Raw genomic sequence first — 19,962 nt, forward strand, 5'->3', positions numbered from 1 at the left:
ATGTACAAAGAATGTACAGTATGGAAGGTAATCACAGCCACTAAAGATTAGTGAATTTTTTAAAGAATTATTGTAAAACCTCGTATATAGCGAAGGAAAAACGGTGAAGTGCAATGGCCAAGTTGTTGTTATTGGGTTTTCGAGCATCAGCAACTAAGGCCATGTTGCTCCGTGTATATTTCTGTAAATTGAGTGTGTTCTGAGGTCGATTTTCTGTTTTGCTGGACGAAAAACCCCAGTTTCCGGGAGGAAAAATCATTCTACCCTCGCCCGAGACCGACTAACTCAGCCACGTCGTGAAAAAAAAAAAAAAAAAAACCGTAAAAATTCCTCTCGTCACCGACGGGATTCGAACTCCACCCGGTGTTGGGAGGATGGCGATCCTACCAACTGTGCTACCCACGAGGGCTAATGGAGAAGGCATCCCAACAAGGAAGAATGGAAAGTGCGTTCTATATCTACTTTAAGGATCTAGACTTTGAATATCATCATCACTTTGCATACTATTTTAAATACAAATGAAACCGATCATGGTTCACGTCGTAAACATTCAGAAATAAAAAAAAGCGAAGACTGACCGGAATTTAAAAAAAAAATTGCATAATTAAGGGAAACTAATTTAATTTTTATAAATAATATTTAGTATGGTACAGAAATTTGAGAAAATTTAAAGAAAGAGAAAACAAGTTGGCTAACAAGGCAGAATAAGATTAGCAAGGCAGAGTTAAAGACTAACTTTATATATTAATTTATAGTTTATTGCCAAGAGAAGTATTACTACCATTACGTGGCAGTCATTTAAGTGCTAGTATCAGTAACGAAGATAAAAGATATTCACTTAAGAGAAGGAAGCTCCGTAAAATCAGAATGAATGCGAGGTGCTTTCACGGAAATGGTTCATGAAGATAAGGTGTAGAAGGATAAGTTAACCTGTTGCTTCGCTAATGAAACATAAGGAAGTAGTGTAATTAAAGCTCTACTCCACAGCATCCATCTCCCTCATCTATTCACTTATCCATTAAGAATGGGTAGACAAAGTGGCCATTACCATCATTAGTTTAAAAACGCGTAAGCCACAGCTGGGAGACGGGTCTACAATCTACAAGAACACTTAACGTTAATAAGCGACAGGTCGCCACACGTGTAATGTAATAGGGCAATGGAGGGATAATGGGCTCACGCAGGTATGTAGTTCATAGATATTATCTTGGCTCCTTCTGACGTAAAATTGTAGACTTTTTTTGCTCTTTAAATCCTTTCTATTACTTTACGAGCTTATCCTCAGTATTTTCATGCCCTGCTTTTTTGCAAAGTAAATCTTCCTTCTTTAAGAAGACAATTCCAGATGCAAAACAAAACAACTATTTCTGTACGAACATGGAAGCAATTCATAATTAGGCCTTTTTCTTTGGAACGGCCAACATTACTTGATTTATTTCAATGTTTTATTGTGGAAGACTAAATAGGTCTACAACTTTATGACTATTTTATTCCTTGCCTGCCTTTCATTCCCTATTATTTTAGTTTTCAAGTAATAAAAGCTACATTTATATATTTCCTGACAGCAATTTCGTTCTGACAATTCTCTTATCACATAAAACACCATTACTTTTGTTTAAATAATAAACTCAAACAATTGGGTGGCTTCAGTAACCGATTTTATTGCTTTTATCTAAACAGTGATGCGAAAAGTATTAACTGTTTTTTCTTTCTTATATAATCTTATAAAACTCGCGATTAGAGAATTTACAGATGTCGACAATATTATAGGTAATGCATTGACGAAATGCTGTGAGTATTAAGACAATGCATTATCCATTGGATTATTGCAGTGAAAACTAGAGCACGGACAATGGATTTCATTTTAATACAAACCTTAGGAAAGTGCCCGAAGGAAAGATATTAAGAACAGTTAAATTTGCCGCTTACTCTAGCGCAAAGTAATTTTAACTGCTGAAAAAGCGTTTTCCCTACCTGCCTCATAGCTGTGAGGAACCCTTGAGGGTTAAAAAATCCAGTCATCCAGAAGGCATTTGGTCTTCCTTCGAAACACCATCTTTGAAACTGCGCATTCCTCTCCAGAAGCTCAGTAAACCAAAATCCCAATGTACTGGATTCCCAAGAAATCTAGCAAGCAGCAGAAAGAAATGTTGTAAATAAATAAATATATAGTTTTTTAATTAGAAAATTGTATTTACACAGATTTTAATATTATTTTATCTCTAATTTCCACAAATATTTAGTTACCATGTGATCCCAAACAAAATAGTGATGCCAAAGAGTAGCTCGTAGGTCGTGTGAAACTTGAAAGAGTACAGTATCTGTTTTACCTGGTCGGAGACTGAATAATGCAACAAGCTTTTGAGAACAATTGAACACCCAATTGTATTCAATCAGCAAGTATGTCGCTATGAAGCTATGAAAGCACAAAGGCAACTGCCTTCCAAAGCACTTTAATTTACGACTAGATATTAAACAGACAAGCTAATCTGATATTCAGCTAACTGAAATTTATTCAAAGTAAAATGCTAAATTTATGTAAACTGATATTAAAAATTAGTTTTTAAAAGACTTGACTATATATTAAAGGGTTTTTATACACAAATAGTCAGTTAACATTTAAGACAGGCATCTGTTTGAAAGCAGTGCAATAATTGGGCAACTCATTGCAAAGGCAATGTTTGTTCTGCAGTGAATATTAAGACAATCGTCTAAGAAGTTTAAATTCCCAAAAACACACGAAAGGACAAGATAATCTTGCAAACTTATTACTATTTCTCTGAGGCGATACAGCATTAGCTATATTATACCTCTGAAGCATCATCCAGGTGTTTATATTTGAGGCAAACAAAAAAGAAAGGGCATACATTTACAATACTGACTTTTTAATTTATTTTATTTTATCATTTTTAAAAAAATATATATTTTTTTCATCTTCAGTCATAAAACCTAGTTACAATAATACGAACACAGTGCCGGGAGTTACAATAATACGAACACAGTCCGATTATTGTTTCATCGATTGTTCCGAATGTTTCATATTTTATTAAAAGCTAATCACAAATTTTATCCCTTTGGTGCTGTTAGCCCTCTGTCCGGTCGGTAAATCAGTGTTTTCAGCCATTGGCCATTTATGCTGCCAACCCTTCAATCCGAATCAAACCCATGCTTAAGTTGTGGCCTTGACTCCGCTATTTGAATAATTTTTTTTTTTCAAACATTAAAATTCATACTGCTTGTTAGGTCTAGTTATCTGGCAAAAGCAGTATAGTAAAGCACTCATGCTGGCTGGCAACTAACCTGAGTAATAATATAGTACTATGCATGCCTCCATATAAGCTGTCAAGACAAATCACGCAACTCTCGCTGTAATACTTGGCATGTACAAACAAGTTCGTCTTTTAGTACACGAAACTACAGTCTGTGAGATTTTTAGTTTCACTAGTTAAACACCATTCTCTATAAGCCTAGGGAATGCAAAATCTTACATCCGAACGAGATACTCATAAAGGGTATGGTTAATCCCGGAATAATTACAGAAAATAACCTATTTTGCTATCCAAAAAATACGGACATCGCTGTGCAATGGTATAGGATAAATGTAACCGATTCCAGGATTATGAATTTTTGGCTTGCTTACCTTTACCCATGATTTTGGAGTGTGAGCATCAAATATACAGTCAAGAGCATCCTGAAGGCTTTCGCTCATGATGATGGTTCCTTCGATGGCTAATTTAAGATCATATAACATGATACGAACTGTTGCGATCACTTTTTGAATGCGATCTAACTCTTGACGGAGAAAAATATTCATGGGTTCCAAATGTCCCATTACTCTAAGACGGTGTTTCACCTATGAAAAAACAGAAATTTCAAAAATATATATATATTCAATAAATAAAGTTTAAGCATTCCTTTAGTTATTTTTAAATATTTGTGCTACCTAGGTAGTTAAAAAAAAAAAAAAAGAAAGAACATAAACATCGCTTTGTATAGACCTTGTAACCTTCTTGATCTGCTCTATTATTATTATTTTTTCAAAATGGAATACTGTTTTCTGCATTCGCTATGAGGGTATTTGCAAGCAACATCTTGGGCATGAAGTGCAAAAAAAAAACAAACTATTATTTTTAGGCCACCCGAATAATTAAATTCATCTGTCGTGCTGTGTGTCATATGTCTGTTAATTGCGTGTGTTCTATGGTCGATTTGTCTGGACGAAAAACCCCAGATTCTGGGGGAAAAACCTTGCTATCTACGCCTGAGACCAACTAACTCAGCCACGGAGTGATAAAAGCCCATTAAAGTTCCTCACGTCATCGACGGGATTCGAACCCGGACCTTTTCCACCCGGTGTGGGGAGGACGGTGACGATACCACTGTACTACACGCAGACACCATGAAGTGCAAGTATATATGTATTTAACTGTCGAAGGGTGGCACCCGGACATACATCCATCTCCACCAATTTAACATATAATACCATGTTTTCATAATGGCCTGTTAGTGTAAGTGTGGGTACACGTATGTGTAATGTGTTGTAAAGTGAAACAGGCCACTCTGCCACCAGGTGATAGTCCATTGGGCAATTGCCACCTGGTGCCCATCCCTGGCACGAGGAGTTAAGACTGGGTCTAATAACTCTGGCGGTGCATATTGCACCTAGATCCCGCACCCACCAGTAAGTGTGCAAGACTGCTGGGTGCCAGCAGTCCCGCTCCTGGGCTGCCCACACCCAAGAGCCAGCAAAAAAAAACATATGCACCAACTAGGAGAATACTTCTTACTAGTGAGTGCAACAATCCCGCCTCATGGTCATTCCTCAAAGCCTGCAAAAAAAAAAAAAAAAGTTTTCTCCTCCCCCCCCCCTCCAAGACAAGAATACCTATCCATCCAGAGAAAGAGGGGGGAAAAAAAGGTACAGGTCTTTAGTCAGTATTAGTAACCACAGGTATACTCCTCCTTTTATTAAATGTCAATCTGCAAAACCGTTGAAATTCTATAAAATTCCTTTCATTAGACAGCCAAATTAATTCAGAACCCCTAATAAAATTAGGTACTAAATTAAATAAGTCTAATCTAAATTCATCATATAAATTGCATTCATATAAGATATGATCCCATGTTTCCAACCTTCGACAAACACAGTAAGGATCTTCCACTAAACCAAATTGATGCAACTTACTTTTTAAGGAACTATGCCCCGTAATAAAATATGAGCATTCCATACTTGGATAAAACCAGCAATGCAATTTGTTATTAAAAATAAATTCGACACTAGGTATAAATAAATAAGTTACACTACCAGTACTACTGGAATTCCAACGGTCCTGCAATAATTTAATTAATTTCACCAAAATTTCTTTCTTCTGTTTGCTAATTGCAGAAGAAACTTCATTAGTAATCCCCATAAATGTAATTTGTTATCCCTTATGTATAAAATAACAAAAAGCTCTATATACGACTGCTAAATCCAAAGGCAATACCCCCGCTATCACCTGTAGAGCATTAGTCGAAACGGTCTTACAAACACGCAAAATAGTTAACAACATTATTCTTTGTAATGATAAGTTTTTGTTTAAATTTTACATTGACAGTACGAATGTACCAGATTGATGCAGCATAGGACACAATCGGAATAAAAATAGCTTTATAATATAGATACAAAATGCGTTTACCTAATCCCCAATCTTTTCTGGTAACCCTAACTATAGAAGCAGTGTAAGTTTTTATTTTCCTACTTAAATAATTCAAATGTTGTGAAAACAATAACTTATCATCTAAGATAACCCCTAAATATTTTACCTGGGAAACAAGAGGAATTTATTTACTGTTTACTAATAATCGAGGTGGTCTGTTGTAGTCTAATTTTCCTTTTAATAACATCATGAGAATTTTAGTAGATGAAATTTTTAGTTTGTTTAATGTAGCCCAATCAGTCAAATCCTGAATAATAACCTCCGTTCTACTTTCTAAGACTGCTCTAGCTCTCCCTGTCACGCACAAAACCAAATCATCAGCATAAGCCACCTTATAACAATCTCTTATTGTTATAAGGTGGAGGCTTTTTTTGAATTCCCCCAAATAATCTGCCTAAACTACCCATGAAGGCAATTTATTCCAATGGTTAACAATTCGCTGACTAAAGGAAAACGTTCAGTCCAGTCTATAATTCCAGTAATTCTAGTAATCCATCAATCATTGAAATCATCATCAAGGAAATACTGTACAAAATGTGGGTCGACTTTTAGCGGAATGTCCTCATAGGATTCCATATTAGTAATCAGTCTGTTTATAATGATAGCTGACGTAATCACGAAATGGAAACGTCCGTGATCTACTAAATAAATAAATAATCATTTTATTGCTATAAAAGTACAGATGAGCTTTTCACAGCCCTGAGAGTTGGGGGGGGGGGCAACAAGTTACTGTATTATCTTCGAAACAGTTATTTAAGGTGGCGTTAGAGTTTTAAGAAGCTGGTTTTGACTGGATTATTTGTTGTTTCGAGGTTCTAAGTGTTTCATTTCTTTCTGTTGATGAGCGTTACGCTTCATTGGACAAACTGTTTATAAGTGGGTTGAGACTTTCTTGTCGATAGAATTTACTGTTTAAGTAAAGTCTACAGACATCGAAAGCACCATCTTTGAAACTGCGTATTCCTCTCCAGAAGCTCAGTGAACTAAAGTCCCAATGTACTGGTTTCCCAGGAAATCTAGGATTAATTTTGAAGTGATTTATGAGTTGTAGTGTTGAGTTGAGGAAGAGCCCTTCCATCAAGTAGATCGTTGTGAGATTTCTTCTTAAAAATTGAAAAATACGTGAACTGTCTCCGGCAAGAACTTTGGTGATGAGCTGGCTGATATCTGGTGAGTTAATTAGCTGGGCGATCAGCTTGGCCAGCAGACTGATGTTAGCTTCCGTGATTTTTAGTTCTAATGGTTTAATTGAAAGGTATTTTGTAGATTGGTTCTGGAGATTGTGAATGGAAAGCAGAGTATCCGATTGAGTTATATTACAACCAGGAAACTTTCGAGTAGACCATAGACCCTGTCATTCCTCATCGAGTACTGGCCACTAGGTGTTCAAGGAGGTCACAGAACTGATATTAACACAACATGGGGATTTTGCGGAATTGCTGCAGCATACAATGCAAAGTGTCGACTGCCTGGTACAAAACTCATCGTAATTAGTCACTGGAACTCGTCCCGACTGAAAAGTTTGGCGGAGATGCCCTTCACCGTCGGGAGCTGTTTCTTGAAGTTTGGGCTTGTATCATTAGTCACTGTTCCTAGAACAATAAATTCCAGACAGTATATTGACACTCTGTTCCTAATGACTTGGCTCAAGGAGAAGCGCATGAAAAAAAAGTTGCAATGACCTTTCTAGAGCGCTGGCCATAACCCCATTGAACATCTTTGGGATGAACTGGAACGTAGGCTTCGGGTCAGGGCCAACAAGCCCTCAATCAGTAGCCAACCAGACCACTGTATTGAAGGAGGAATAGGCCAACATACCATACCATCTTCCTGTTATCAAAAATTGGTTCGGAGTCTGCAAGGTACAGGGTGTGATGAATGCCAAGAGGTGGAGCGACAAATTATTAAATACTAGGGGTGATAATTTAATTTGCAGATGGTGCAAGATCTTATCTTAATTGTCATCATCTGAATCTTCTGCGGATTTCACCTTCTCGAAATACTCTCCCTTGAACTTTACACACTTTCACCACCGTCGTACCCGCGCATTAAATGCATCTTGCAAGTAATTTTTCGAAAGACTGCGAAGTGCTTCCGTTGTGTCGAACGCGAAGCGCTTTCTTCAGAAGTGGAAACAGGAAGAAATCACACTGGGCTAAGTCCAGTGAACAAGGGGAATGTGGCAGAGCCTCGGCATCTATGGCAGTGATCACTGCCTGCACAATATTGGTCGTATGGGGCCTGGAATTTTCTTGATTGAGTGGTTCCCACTAGAGAGTTCGGTCACACCGGAATATGACCGTCCATCCATGATACTCATTATCATACACTTCATTCATCTATTTAACTGTTTCCGATGCATTTAAACTCCGTGTGACAAAATAACGAATCGCATATCATTGTTCAATCTGTATGTCCGACATAATATTTGCTTCAAAACGATCGTCAGTGCCACGCAGCTATAAAAAAAAAAAAAAAAAAACTCTCTTCACGCAACACCAGCTCGACAAGTACTGGCATGCGCACGCAGAGTCTTCTCAGTAGCGATTAGGGAGAGCGCTTCTAGCGCCAGTTATGGAAAGACCGTGCGGTAAGCATAAAATCTTGCACCAGGCCGCGAATTAAATGATCACCCCTCGTATATCAATAAAGATTCTTTGAAACATGCAGGTATCCATTTACTTTTGGAAATATACGAATTTCTGATTAATTAATTATTGCCATGATGGATTACATCAGAGTCAATTCACTGGGAACCTCTTGGCTAATGTCACTCATATCTGGAAAAAAATTCCATGTAAAATTCTATGTTTGGTTGTTGTTGCTGTTTGATTTCACCAAAGAAACTGAAGCTGCAGAGAGTTAATATACTGTGTCTGAAAACTGCGTGTGGTCTATTTACTTGTTTTTGTTTTTTATGCAACTGTGCAACCCTTGGCCAAGACTGACGAACTTGCACGGTGTAATAGAAATCTTTCTTGACGGGATCCGAATCTAGTCACTTCCGAATTGAATGTTATACCGGTTATTCACTCTTAGAGACAGAACTGTGCTATTCACTGTGCTACTGGTGAGGGTGGAAAAGTTTTAGAGATACTCAAGGCACTTGGTCTAAACATTTAAATAATCTTACAGTGCTTGGAACAGTGTGTGTGTGTGTGTGTGAGTGTGAGTGAGTGAGAGAGAGAGTTTGTAGTGTATTTCTTCAATTTGGATGAACAATATTCCCTCATATTTCTTATATATACAATAATGGAAGGTCGCTCTTTTGTCTTGAAACTTTTCGATCGATGCTTAGTATCTCAAAACTAGTAGAAGAAATTTATCTGGTAACACATTCAACTTTCCAGTTTGATAAATGATGCACTGTTGATTGGATATTCGCAGTACTATGCACTGCGAATATTCAACATCAATTCCTTAAATTATGATTTCCAGTGGAGGTTAACACTTTATTAACCCCAATCCTCCTAGAATCGCAACCTGTCTCATCCCCCCAATGACAAATCATATCCCCTCCCACAACATTCAGCATTTTGGACAGGAACTTCCAATCTACCTTGACACAAATATATAACAAATACTGTACTCTGCGAATAAACCACAAAAAAACTAGGCCTTAATAGTTCGAAAGTAATGAACGTTATTAAAAAAAGTAATTATTAAGGAATTCCATAATTAACAATTAAAAACGAGGTGTCCTCTCTTTCGCTCCTGATATTATTTTTCTTCTGCATAATTAATGCTCTCTACAAATCTTAAATTCGCCTTGCCATGGAATATTACTCCATAGGGGAGGTTCCTCCAAACCCTTCAGTAAAATGTTCGAGAGTCTAAGCCAAACGAAAGCAATCAGAATAATCAACTCTGTGGCACTGACAGTAGTAGAGAACGAAAAGAACCTGGGGGGAATTGTGAAGGCAGATATGAAGTTTTCTGAGCAGTGCAGACGGTCTGCAAGATTAGCTCATGGTGTCTTGTCAATGATATACAGGAATTTTTATAGCAGGGATAAGGAAGTGATTATCCCCTTTTATAAGGAAATGGTCAGGCCACACCTTGAGTACTGTATACAGGTCTGGAGGCTTTATTTTAAGAAGGATGTAGAGCTGTTCGAACGAGTACAGAGAAGGGCAACATGATTAGTGAATGGAACAAGGGGTTGTTCCTCTTATGAAGAAAGGCTTAAGTTTTGAAAATTACAGTGTCTGGAGACTAGGCACCTGCGAGGTGATCTGATTGAGGTGTATAAAGCCTTGAATGGTTTGAGCATGCTCAATGCTGATGGGATTCTTCCTCTTGCTCAGAATAATCGCCTGAGAGGGCATAAATTCAAATTGAGGAAAGACGGTTGTCGGATAGATGTGCGGAAGTTTGCCTTTAGCCAGCGTGTGGTTGATTGCTGGCACAAACTTTCATCTGTCGTTGTAGAAGTTGATATCTTAAATAGATTCAAGGCAGAACTTGACAAACATTTGGAGCAAGTGGATGGGTGAAATTAGAAGATTTCTTTTTTTTTTTTGGCTGATGCTATATAAGCTTGCTTTCTTGCATCATGTACCTTTACTAATGCTAATGCTCTCTCTCTTTCTCTCTCTATCGAGGTGGATCAAGTGGAGGGCAATTGTGATATTTACACCCCCCCATAAGATTGTTCCAAAAGCATGATTTTGTATATTCTGTTCCTGTGTTATCTGTAACACACATATTGGTTTCACTCGCAATTACTCAGTCATTAGGTTTCTACTGCATGCCTTTTCTACAGATATTTACAGACATATCTGAACTGACATCAGTAAGGTTGGTTGGTTGTTGAATGTTTAGGCGCATCAGCAACTTAGGCCATATTGCACCGTATATAATGTCTGTAAATTGAGTGTGTTCTGTGGTCGATCTATCAGACGAAAAACCGAATTTAGGGGGAAAAAATCAATGCTATCCTCGCCTGAGACCGACTAACTCAGCCATATTGTAAAAAAAAAAGACCCATAAAACTCCTCGCGTTATTGAAGGGATTCAAACTCGGGTCTTTTCCACCTGGTGTGGGGAGGGCAGTGATTAGACCAACCGTGCTACCCAAGACGGCGACATCAGTATCTATTTCATTCAAAACAGTAAGCTGTATATCAGTCTGACCCATTTACGGGTTAACTAAAGACTTACTGAACTAACCTTTCTTCTTCTTCTTCACAAATATCTATTTCCTGTATTCAGCAACCTGGAACAAACTTCTTGATATTTCTTACTCACACTAACACAGTTCAGGCCATTTCTAAAAATGGCTTTTCGATTACGTAGAACAAGCTCCTTGACATAAAAGAAAAAGAAATAATGTTTAAATGAACTTGAAGGAAAAGAAAGCGAAAAATTATTCTTACTTCATGAGGCACATAGTCTGAAGGCAATTTCTTCAACATGTCGTTGGCCAACCTGCACACTACTTCTTCCCTGGTTTCTGCTCCTTGACTAGGGGAATCTTTGGGAGGCACACGAAGAATGGTATCCAAGACTTCTTTAGCTGTGTTAATTTGGTAACTGCCAGTGAGAAATGCAAAATTAATACAGGTACTTTTGTTATACATATTTAATACTTTTAAATATGTATAACAAAATTAATACAGATACATTTATTATACATATTTAAAAGTATTATGTGAAAAATAAATATTCTTTACATATGCATGTAAAGAATAAATGAATAGTAGGCCTCACACGTTGACTATGAGGCTTTCCCACATGCCAAAACAGCATTAGGACGATTTGAGAAACCAAAACGTCAAAATCTTGTAGAAAGTTTCTATTCACTTAATTATTGAATTGCTGATCCAATATATTTAAAAAATAACTACAGAACAGCGCACTATTTTGACTACCATATTTATAAAATATTAAATCGGAAACCTTTTGCTATAAATCTAAAATTTTAAAACAAAATAGAGAAACTAAGAGTCAAACCTCAAAATCATTTTCCTCAACTTGAGACAAATATTGAAGTCGGGAAATTACGGCGAGCTATTTTTTGTTAAGATGACGTTTAGCCAAAATTTTCAAGGCTTTTGTAGGTATCATACTTTTTGCATTCTAAAGATGTTTTGGTTTGATTCCTCTCGCCGACTGGAGGAATTTTTGAAGTCCTCTCTTCGTTCGAAGCGGTAGTTCGCCAATCTCAGGAGAAGGGAGTAGAATTTTTTTTCCCCAAGTGGATTTTCAGCCCACGCAACGCACAAATCGGTCCCACACTTTACTGTCAAATACACCTACGGCTATGAGTACAGGCTGTGTAAATAATATTGTTAATACCAATAGTATATATATACAGTATATTCTAAAGATATCGTGTTCGGTGGCAACTTAGTGGGCACAATACATCTCCATTTGTCACTCATTTGGAGAGTGTCCAGGTACGATTCCTTCGACGACTGAAGAAATTTCTAAAGTCATCTTCAGCCGAGGTTGGAGGTTGTAGTTAGCCGATCTCAGGCGCAGGGAGTGGAGATTTTCCAAGTGAATTATTCCGGGATTTTCAGCCCGCACAAAATGCAGATTGGCCTGCGAACACAGGCTTCTACAGATATAATATCCAATTTATGAGCGTGCGCTTGGTGGGGCCATTTAATATCAATGAAAAATTTTTTAAAGATTTTGCACCTAATTGCGACAAGGCAGCGAATACAGTCTTTCTGCCATCCAAGTGCTAGTGGGAACAAAAATTATTAGTTGAGTTATATTGACATAAAATAAGAGTTCATTTTTAGCTGAACTCATATTTTATTTATCTGAACTTTATATTTATCATAATTAATGTATAAACAAATTCAAGTTATACCTAATTCATTATGTTTTAATTTCTAATTAACACATGACCAAGAGTAATAGAAGTATTTTAACCAAACATCAACTCTCAAGTCTTCTCAACTATCGCGTAGGGTTTGATAAGGTGTAAGGTGTATTTAGTGTCAGACGGCACCAGGGGTTCCCCCCCCCCCGTCTTCGTGTAGTTTTCATTGTGGGTGTACCAGTTCGCTGAAAATGACAGAGATTTAAAGTGGGTATTGCATATGCGTAGTGTCGTGTACCGTTGTTCATCTGGTTGTTTAGCCGCTGGACCCCTGCTGTAGCCCAACTTTGTCCCACCTTCGACCCGTGGTTGTTGTTATTTTGGTTTTTAGGAGCATTAGCAACTAAGGCCATATTGCTCCAGGAATATGCGGTGGTCATTCCCTGACCTTTCCGCATCCTCCGTATTTGGTGGTGACGGGCTCGAACCCCGGTCTAATCAAGAAGCGTGTGCTACGCACTACTGCTCCTGCCCCCCTGGCTACGGAGGCGCCTTCGACCCGTGGAGGCAGACCAGGAACCCAGTAGTTTTAGTTTCACTCTGGCAGGTCCTGCCATCTAATTTCCTGAGATTTCAGTGGCTAGGATCTAAAAAAAATTGGGCAATGGCTGGATAAAATGGAAGCCGAAAGGTTAATATCAACGCAGTTAGATTTGTACTTATGAATCAAAATTCATAAGTACAAATGTGTACTTATGAATGAGCTGTGTGGAGCGTACGCTGTTTAGGCAGAGTAGGGGAAGGAGACTGAAGGCTGGGGGGGAGACAGAAATATGGGGTCAATAGGGAAGGCGACCCCAGAGTTGGCAGTGGAGCATGCCCACCAGAGGGAAAGGAGGACGGAGGTATCCCCCCCCCCAGGGAGTGTGGAAGGAAAGGCAGCGCTAGGGCGCGGTACAGGTCGTCATATGGCGCCTTTGCAGCGTCGCTGCATTTGTCTGTTTCTTGATGGCTTCATTCCTGGAGTAGAGCTCAATCCAGTGGGTGTGACAAGTAGGGTTTGATAATCGTACTTGCGACATAGCCATGTGCGTCCGCCTACAAGCCAATTCTGTTTACGTCCATAAAATTCACACTTTATAAGCGCAATACTATTTTTTGTTTGTTTCAGAATTGAAAAAACAAAGTACTCTGCGTTTCCAATCAGTAAGTTATAAGACTTCTCAACTCCGCTATTCGGATCTCGAAGCTTACTACATCTGACAGTAGCAATGTCACTTACCAATTGCACTCCTTCTGGTCCGAGGATCTAAATTAAAGACTTCATAGAATTCAAAGATTCTATGACCTTCACAGAGCCTTTGGATTCTATGACTTTTCTATTTAGTTGTGTATAAAGACAAATTGCCTTTATCTCCCACCATAAAGCTATATTTGCGATTTATTTTAAAAATATGATACCTGAATCTAGAATCGATTCTATTATGATTTTATTTATTTATATCTTTCTGATCTCTGATTAATTGCAAAACAGATTTTAAGCTTTTGTTTTTTTCCCACCCGAAATACGGTACATCTCATGGAATTTAATGAGCTAAATCCAAATTGGAAGTCAGATAACGCATAGCACCCACAGATTTAGAGAAGAAAGCGAGTTACGTTTATTGAAAAATTTAATGAAATTTTAATAAGTGCAGTATTACAAAAAATTGCGTAAAAATAAAGCCAAGCTAATTAATCTTTGTTTGCTTTTACCTCTTGTAATGATCAAGAGCCTCTCAGATCAAATCTGGTATTAGTCTGCCAGGATGCTAGGTTTCTACCTACCTTGGAAACGTTAATCGGTGGTAGTAATATCAATAAAATATTATTAGGGAAAGGAAGTGTTTTTATAAAGTGTATTTTGTCACTGAATTGTTCTAACAGGAAAATGTGGTAACTTCTCTAATGTTTAATTCACTTACCGTTGTAAGTTTATCAAATTACATTTATGACATTATCTTTTATTTATTTATTAAATCTCGTAACTTAACTCATGCAAAAACTTTTCCGGCAAAACAAGTCAAATGGGCAACGGAGAAAATCAGATTCCGAGCTTGCTTTGATCAACGGCCACAAAACTCAATCGCATATAAGACTATACAGGGTGTCTCAAAAATATTGGTACAAACATTTAGGGGAGGTAGGTAACATCTAAAGGAATGTGAATCGCATAGGAACCCATAACCGGAAACATCACGGGAAAGTAGTAGCAGAGGCACAAGAAGCAGAAATGACACAAGAGAGTAATTAGTGGCAAACATTTATTTGACATAATATTAACAATGGAGTATGAGATGGATGCATTTCATGATGTTACAACAGATGCTCGAAGGTTCCACCATGAGACGCGATGCATGCGTGACGCAGCATGGATTGGCGGACAATCGCACAAATTTTGTGTGATTATGGGTCATTTAGAGGTAACACGCAAACAAACGGTGGTCCGGTACATGTCTGTCTGGGAAGCGTTCGTTCTCCATAAATTCGTTGAGTGGCTCGTCCATTGCCCTCTGCTAATCCATACACTAGATGCATGTCTGACAGCTCACAGTTCGTATATCGATGCATGCTCTTCGTGCGGCGACTACTGCTTGAATGAGTAAACCAGAAATTTTCCCTCTCACGAATTGATGAACAGCGCCGTGTACCGACTTACGATGACGTTTCCGGTTATGGGTTCCTATGCGACTCACATTCCTTTAGATGTTACCTACCTCCTCTAAACGTTTGTACCAATATTTTTGAGACACCCTGTATAAGCCGCCATAGCCAAGCGGTGAAGCGCGAGGGTACTGAAGTACACGTGTTTGAGTGACCGCGGTTCAAACCCAGATGTCTATTAAATACAGTAATGTTCTTGTACTCTGTTTTCCAAACTCTTCCGATCATGTGCTGATCCCGAAGTACAAACAGAGAATTTATTCCCCCGCCCCCCTTTCATGTACTACCGTTTCTGGTAGAGGTACCAACCATAGGATTTCCTTGGTATACACGTAAAGTTTCAGGAAATTCATTGAAAAATATTTTCCCGTGAATTAACTGGATAGATAACTACAGTTCATGCAAATTTTTAATACAATTTGGAGCAAAAAATTCAGTCCTTTTCTTTCGTTAATAAATGAAAGTATCCTGAACATGCCATTAGAAAATAAACGAAAACCAATAACAAATCAATTAGACTAGTCTGGTTGTTCGAAATTCAGAGTAATATCTGATCGCTTTTCGAAGCGGCAACTGTAGGTGGATTAAAAAAATCAATACGAATTGCAGTACTGGGGTGCACAGGTTTTATTGCACACTGCTTAGAGTAAAACCTTGACTACGATTTATGCTTCATCATCATACTGTTTTTCCAGAAATGGTTAAATTTAAATCTCAGCTGCGCTCCTAACGTCTACTGCACTATTCGAATAGTGGCTTTGTCCTGAATTTTTCTCTCCTCTGCTTATACCAATCACAGAAGGTTTGATTTGTTCGTTAAGAAAGATGTACGAGAAAGAACAGTCGCATTTACTGCAAATGATCAACAGCGAGAGTGAAATGGCATCATCTAGAGGAGAAGAGGCCATTTAAGTTGCAGTGGATCATTACATCGAATCACCTTATCCCTTCGTACGATCAGTAAGAAGCGTGAACTCCAAAATCAGTAAATTATTGGGAATTCCCGTAAGACATGACACAATTTATGTAATAAAGGGAAAATATACTACATTAGGAAACCTCTGGATTAAATTATAATGGTATTGATCGCTGCCTCGCGTACCTCAATGATTCAAGTCATTCCCCCCCTCCCCACCTTTCCATATCGTTGCTGGCAGGTTGCGTGATGTTTCTAAGTGAGAACTAGTTCTGTTTGTACTGCGCTCCTATCTTTATTGCAAGCAAAAGCCACTGGACTCTTATCGGCAATTCAAATTTCTATCTCATGCAATCTGGCAATTATATTCGCATTACATAAACACACCAGTCTCTGCTCCATTGCGCGGGCGTCACTATGGCAAAAAATATCTCTTAATGGGATTTTGATATTCTTGAAAACAGTTATGAAACTGATAGAGTTCTTTGTTGCAGTTGTGCTAGAGCGCAATTAGGTGCACTGAAGATAAAGAAAACCGCTTTATTCTTGGGGGGGGGGGCGGAGAGAGAGAGAGCTTTGTACCGGACATATAGTAAGAGCCTGTGATAATAGCATACGATAAACGACAAGTTTTTATTAACGTCTTGGAAGTAATTTATCATTCACTTTACTTTGAATGAAGTTTGTTGATGAGTTTATTAACAGATATCACAACGTGTTCGGTTGTTTTTTTTTTTATCTTTTTTATTGTCCATGCGCTTGCCTGTTTTGTATGAATCCCGAAGTCTGTGGTGAAAGCTGTTGTCCGTAATTATTACTCAAAAATACGAGAAAGGAAATTTATCGATTCTCTATCGCGTAATTAATTCTGAGAAGAGGAGCTGCCTTCTACAAAAAAAAATCTAATTGGTAGGATTAAGTTAGATGCTCTAATTATAACGAAACAAAAATAAAGTGTTTAATCTTTAAATAGTAACAAAAACAAGTTTTCTGGGACGATATTTATTGACTAGCCAGTAAAAAGAAACTTTTTAATTAACAGTGATCTTAACAATAAATCATCGACCAGATGGTGTCTCGGAGTTGAGCCAAGAGCAATGCATCATCTTATATTACGCTTACACATCAACGAAGGCATCTCGAATTTTAATATCTTTTTCTTTGGAAATAATATTTTTTATAAATTCATGACCTATATGCATTGTTTATCCCAGATACTTGCCCTCTATTAACATCTTTAGATTATTACCTAAGATTATCAAATCATAATCGATTATTAGCTGATAATTCACTACTCTGCATTTCGAAAAAAATTCAGTTTTCTCAGAAAAGGGTATTTCTGAATCATTTTTAATGGTGATTTCAAAAATAACTTCTGTTCGTTTCCATCACGTCAGATTTCTTAAAAAATCATGGGAGAAAATTTGATTTTTCATAAATTTTTATTAATTTTCGCACAATTTGTGTACTGAAATTATAACAAAATGCTACTTTTCCCACTTTTATATTAAATAAATGTTGAAAACACTATTAAAAAGGGAAGTGTGGTAAAAGGTCCACTAAGTACTCACCCCTCATTTTAAAAACTAATCTACGATGGGTCAAATTTTCGTTTCTTTGATTTTCTTGCAGATCCTTCTACTTTATAGTCCCTCTTCGCATTCAGCAATAATGCTGACATTTCACCTCCCCTGGTAGCTCATCTTCATGTCTTTAATGCCCCGGTGAAACCTCTCACCCTGTTCTTCTTAATGCATGAAGAATCTCTGCTAATCAGATCAAGAATTGTGCCAAGACAATTCTAGCGAAATCTAACCGAGATTCAAAGAAGTTTGTTATTCAGTTAGTAACCACTAACGAAAGTGAACTGTTTAATACTTTGTATGATCTAGAGAACAAATGATATCCATAAAGTAGCATAACGAAAAATCTTCTAGCTACAAGAAGAGTGCCATAAGTTACCATATTGATGGCATCAGTTTTTGGGACAAAGGAGGAATGACATTCTTTGCCCTCAAAAGGATAAATATCGTTACGGGACAATATTATTGTTCTTTGTTACAAAAATTTCATGAGAAAATAAAGGCCAAATATCGTGGGGGATACTATTCAGAAGAATTCTTTTCCAGCGTGACAACATTCCCAGTAAAAAGGCTTGGATAACCATGGCGACAATCAATCATTTAGGTTACAAATTGTCACACCCATCCTAATCTCCAGAATTGGTCACTTCTGATTATTACCTAGTCTGTACTGAAAAGATATTTGAAAGGACAACGCTTCGAAAAATAACGATGTTATTCATGTGTTGGAGGATGTAGTTAGAAGACCAAGACGAGTTATACGTAAGGGGTCCAGAAAAGATGAACATCCATCAAGTGTAACATTCCCTTGTCATGACAAGGGAATGTTACACTTGATGTTCACAAATAAAAGTTTATTAATTTTCATATTGCTTAATTATTTTCTATGGTAGACCAAAATCTTTTAAAATATACACCTCATATAAGCACACAAACATCTCAGATCGTGATGTTAACATTATCACTTCCTTTTGCACTATAATGAAGCTAAAATATGAAAAATGGATCTTTCATTCATTTTTGAGGGAGCTTATAATGAGGGCCTGTTTATGAAGAGGAGAGGAAAACTCGGAAGTGGAGTATTTTTATCACTTAATGTGATAAAAATACTCCACTTTAAAATTAAATTAAAATACAGTACAGACATTACTAGACGGATTACTGTTAAGGCAGTCTTAATTAAATAATACCCTATTGGGATAACTTGGGCATATAATACCCTATTGGAAATAATCTTGGGCATTATCTTCGGTTTGATTGTTGTAGGTTGCGGACTCCTGATCCGTTGTTTTCATCGATTCTAAAAATTCCAGATAATAAAAAACAAGCTGAATAAAAGAAAAAGATCATTTTTGTCACAATCAAGCAAGTCGAAGATGATCCATAATTCCCGTAGGTAGAAATTCGGAGATGAAGTTAGGACTATAGATAATTTTCAAGTGAGATAAAAATATACATAAATAATAAATTACTAACTGCACTAGTAGTTTTACTGATCGAAAGATGCTGGAAAAATTTAGAGAAAACAAGCGATTTCACTTTAAAATTGTAAATTATAAGGGGACTGGATCGAGAAGTTCACAGCAAGTTCTCATTATTTAATCTCACAATTTTCATTAACAGATTATTGCTGTCTCCGGGTAGATGAATGTCCGCCTGTCTTATTCATCTGTTTATGCGATCATTTTAATTCCAATGGCCTCTATACAAGTAGGAAGGCAGAACGCATAATTTGAAGAAATAAATCAACCCTTGGGAATTTTAATACTGCAGCAGGGCGACAGAAAGAACTGGTAACTGCCTTTTTAGTCCCCGCACAGCTGAAGGAAAAACGTATAAAAGGAATGTAATATAATCAGTTGCTGTTTGTGTCCGATTACTGCCAAGGCAACTCAGGCCACGAAGCATCTATAAACTGCGTGTTTGTTCTATGGGCGGTCTGTCTGTTTGCAGGATGCAAATTTCAGGAAGGAAATGCTGCACTTCTTCCTGAGATTGACTAACTTAACCCTGCTTAAATGGTTTAATACGCTCATGGCGACATCAAGGGAATTCGAATCCGAGCGTCTTTTAAAATGAGTGATAAGTGACAAAGTTGTAGGTAATGAAGTTACCAAACTGTCTTGTAGAAGAAGCTATATTTTTAAGAGACTATAGTAAGTTTCAGATGCTCCAGGTATTTGCTAAACAAGTGTTTGAACTAAGGAAAAGTATGATTTCAGTGATACGAGGTTGATCAAATCCATCTGGCGGGAGGTATCGAAGTGTTTTGATGCTGCCGTT

At 37.5% G+C, this 19,962-nt stretch overlaps 1 protein-coding gene across 1 annotated transcript in view; it reads right to left on the bottom strand.

The window, feature by feature from the left end:
- Dhc1 (dynein axonemal heavy chain 1) overlaps positions 1-19,962 on the bottom strand; it is a 620,756-nt gene that overhangs the window by 10,044 nt on the left and 590,750 nt on the right. The window contains exons 71-73 of the mRNA XM_090390121.1: positions 11,078-11,234; positions 3,641-3,853; positions 1,975-2,127 (exon numbers count right to left, since the gene is read on the bottom strand). Coding sequence (XP_090246247.1) covers positions 1,975-2,127; positions 3,641-3,853; positions 11,078-11,234 — 523 coding nt within the window. The remainder of the gene's footprint in view (positions 1-1,974; positions 2,128-3,640; positions 3,854-11,077; positions 11,235-19,962) is intronic.

This window comes from Mastigoproctus giganteus, chromosome 2 (assembly GCF_048544385.1).
Source record: "Mastigoproctus giganteus isolate SK-2022 chromosome 2, ASM4854438v1, whole genome shotgun sequence".
NCBI classification, from domain to species: Eukaryota; Metazoa; Arthropoda; class Arachnida; order Uropygi; family Thelyphonidae; genus Mastigoproctus; species Mastigoproctus giganteus.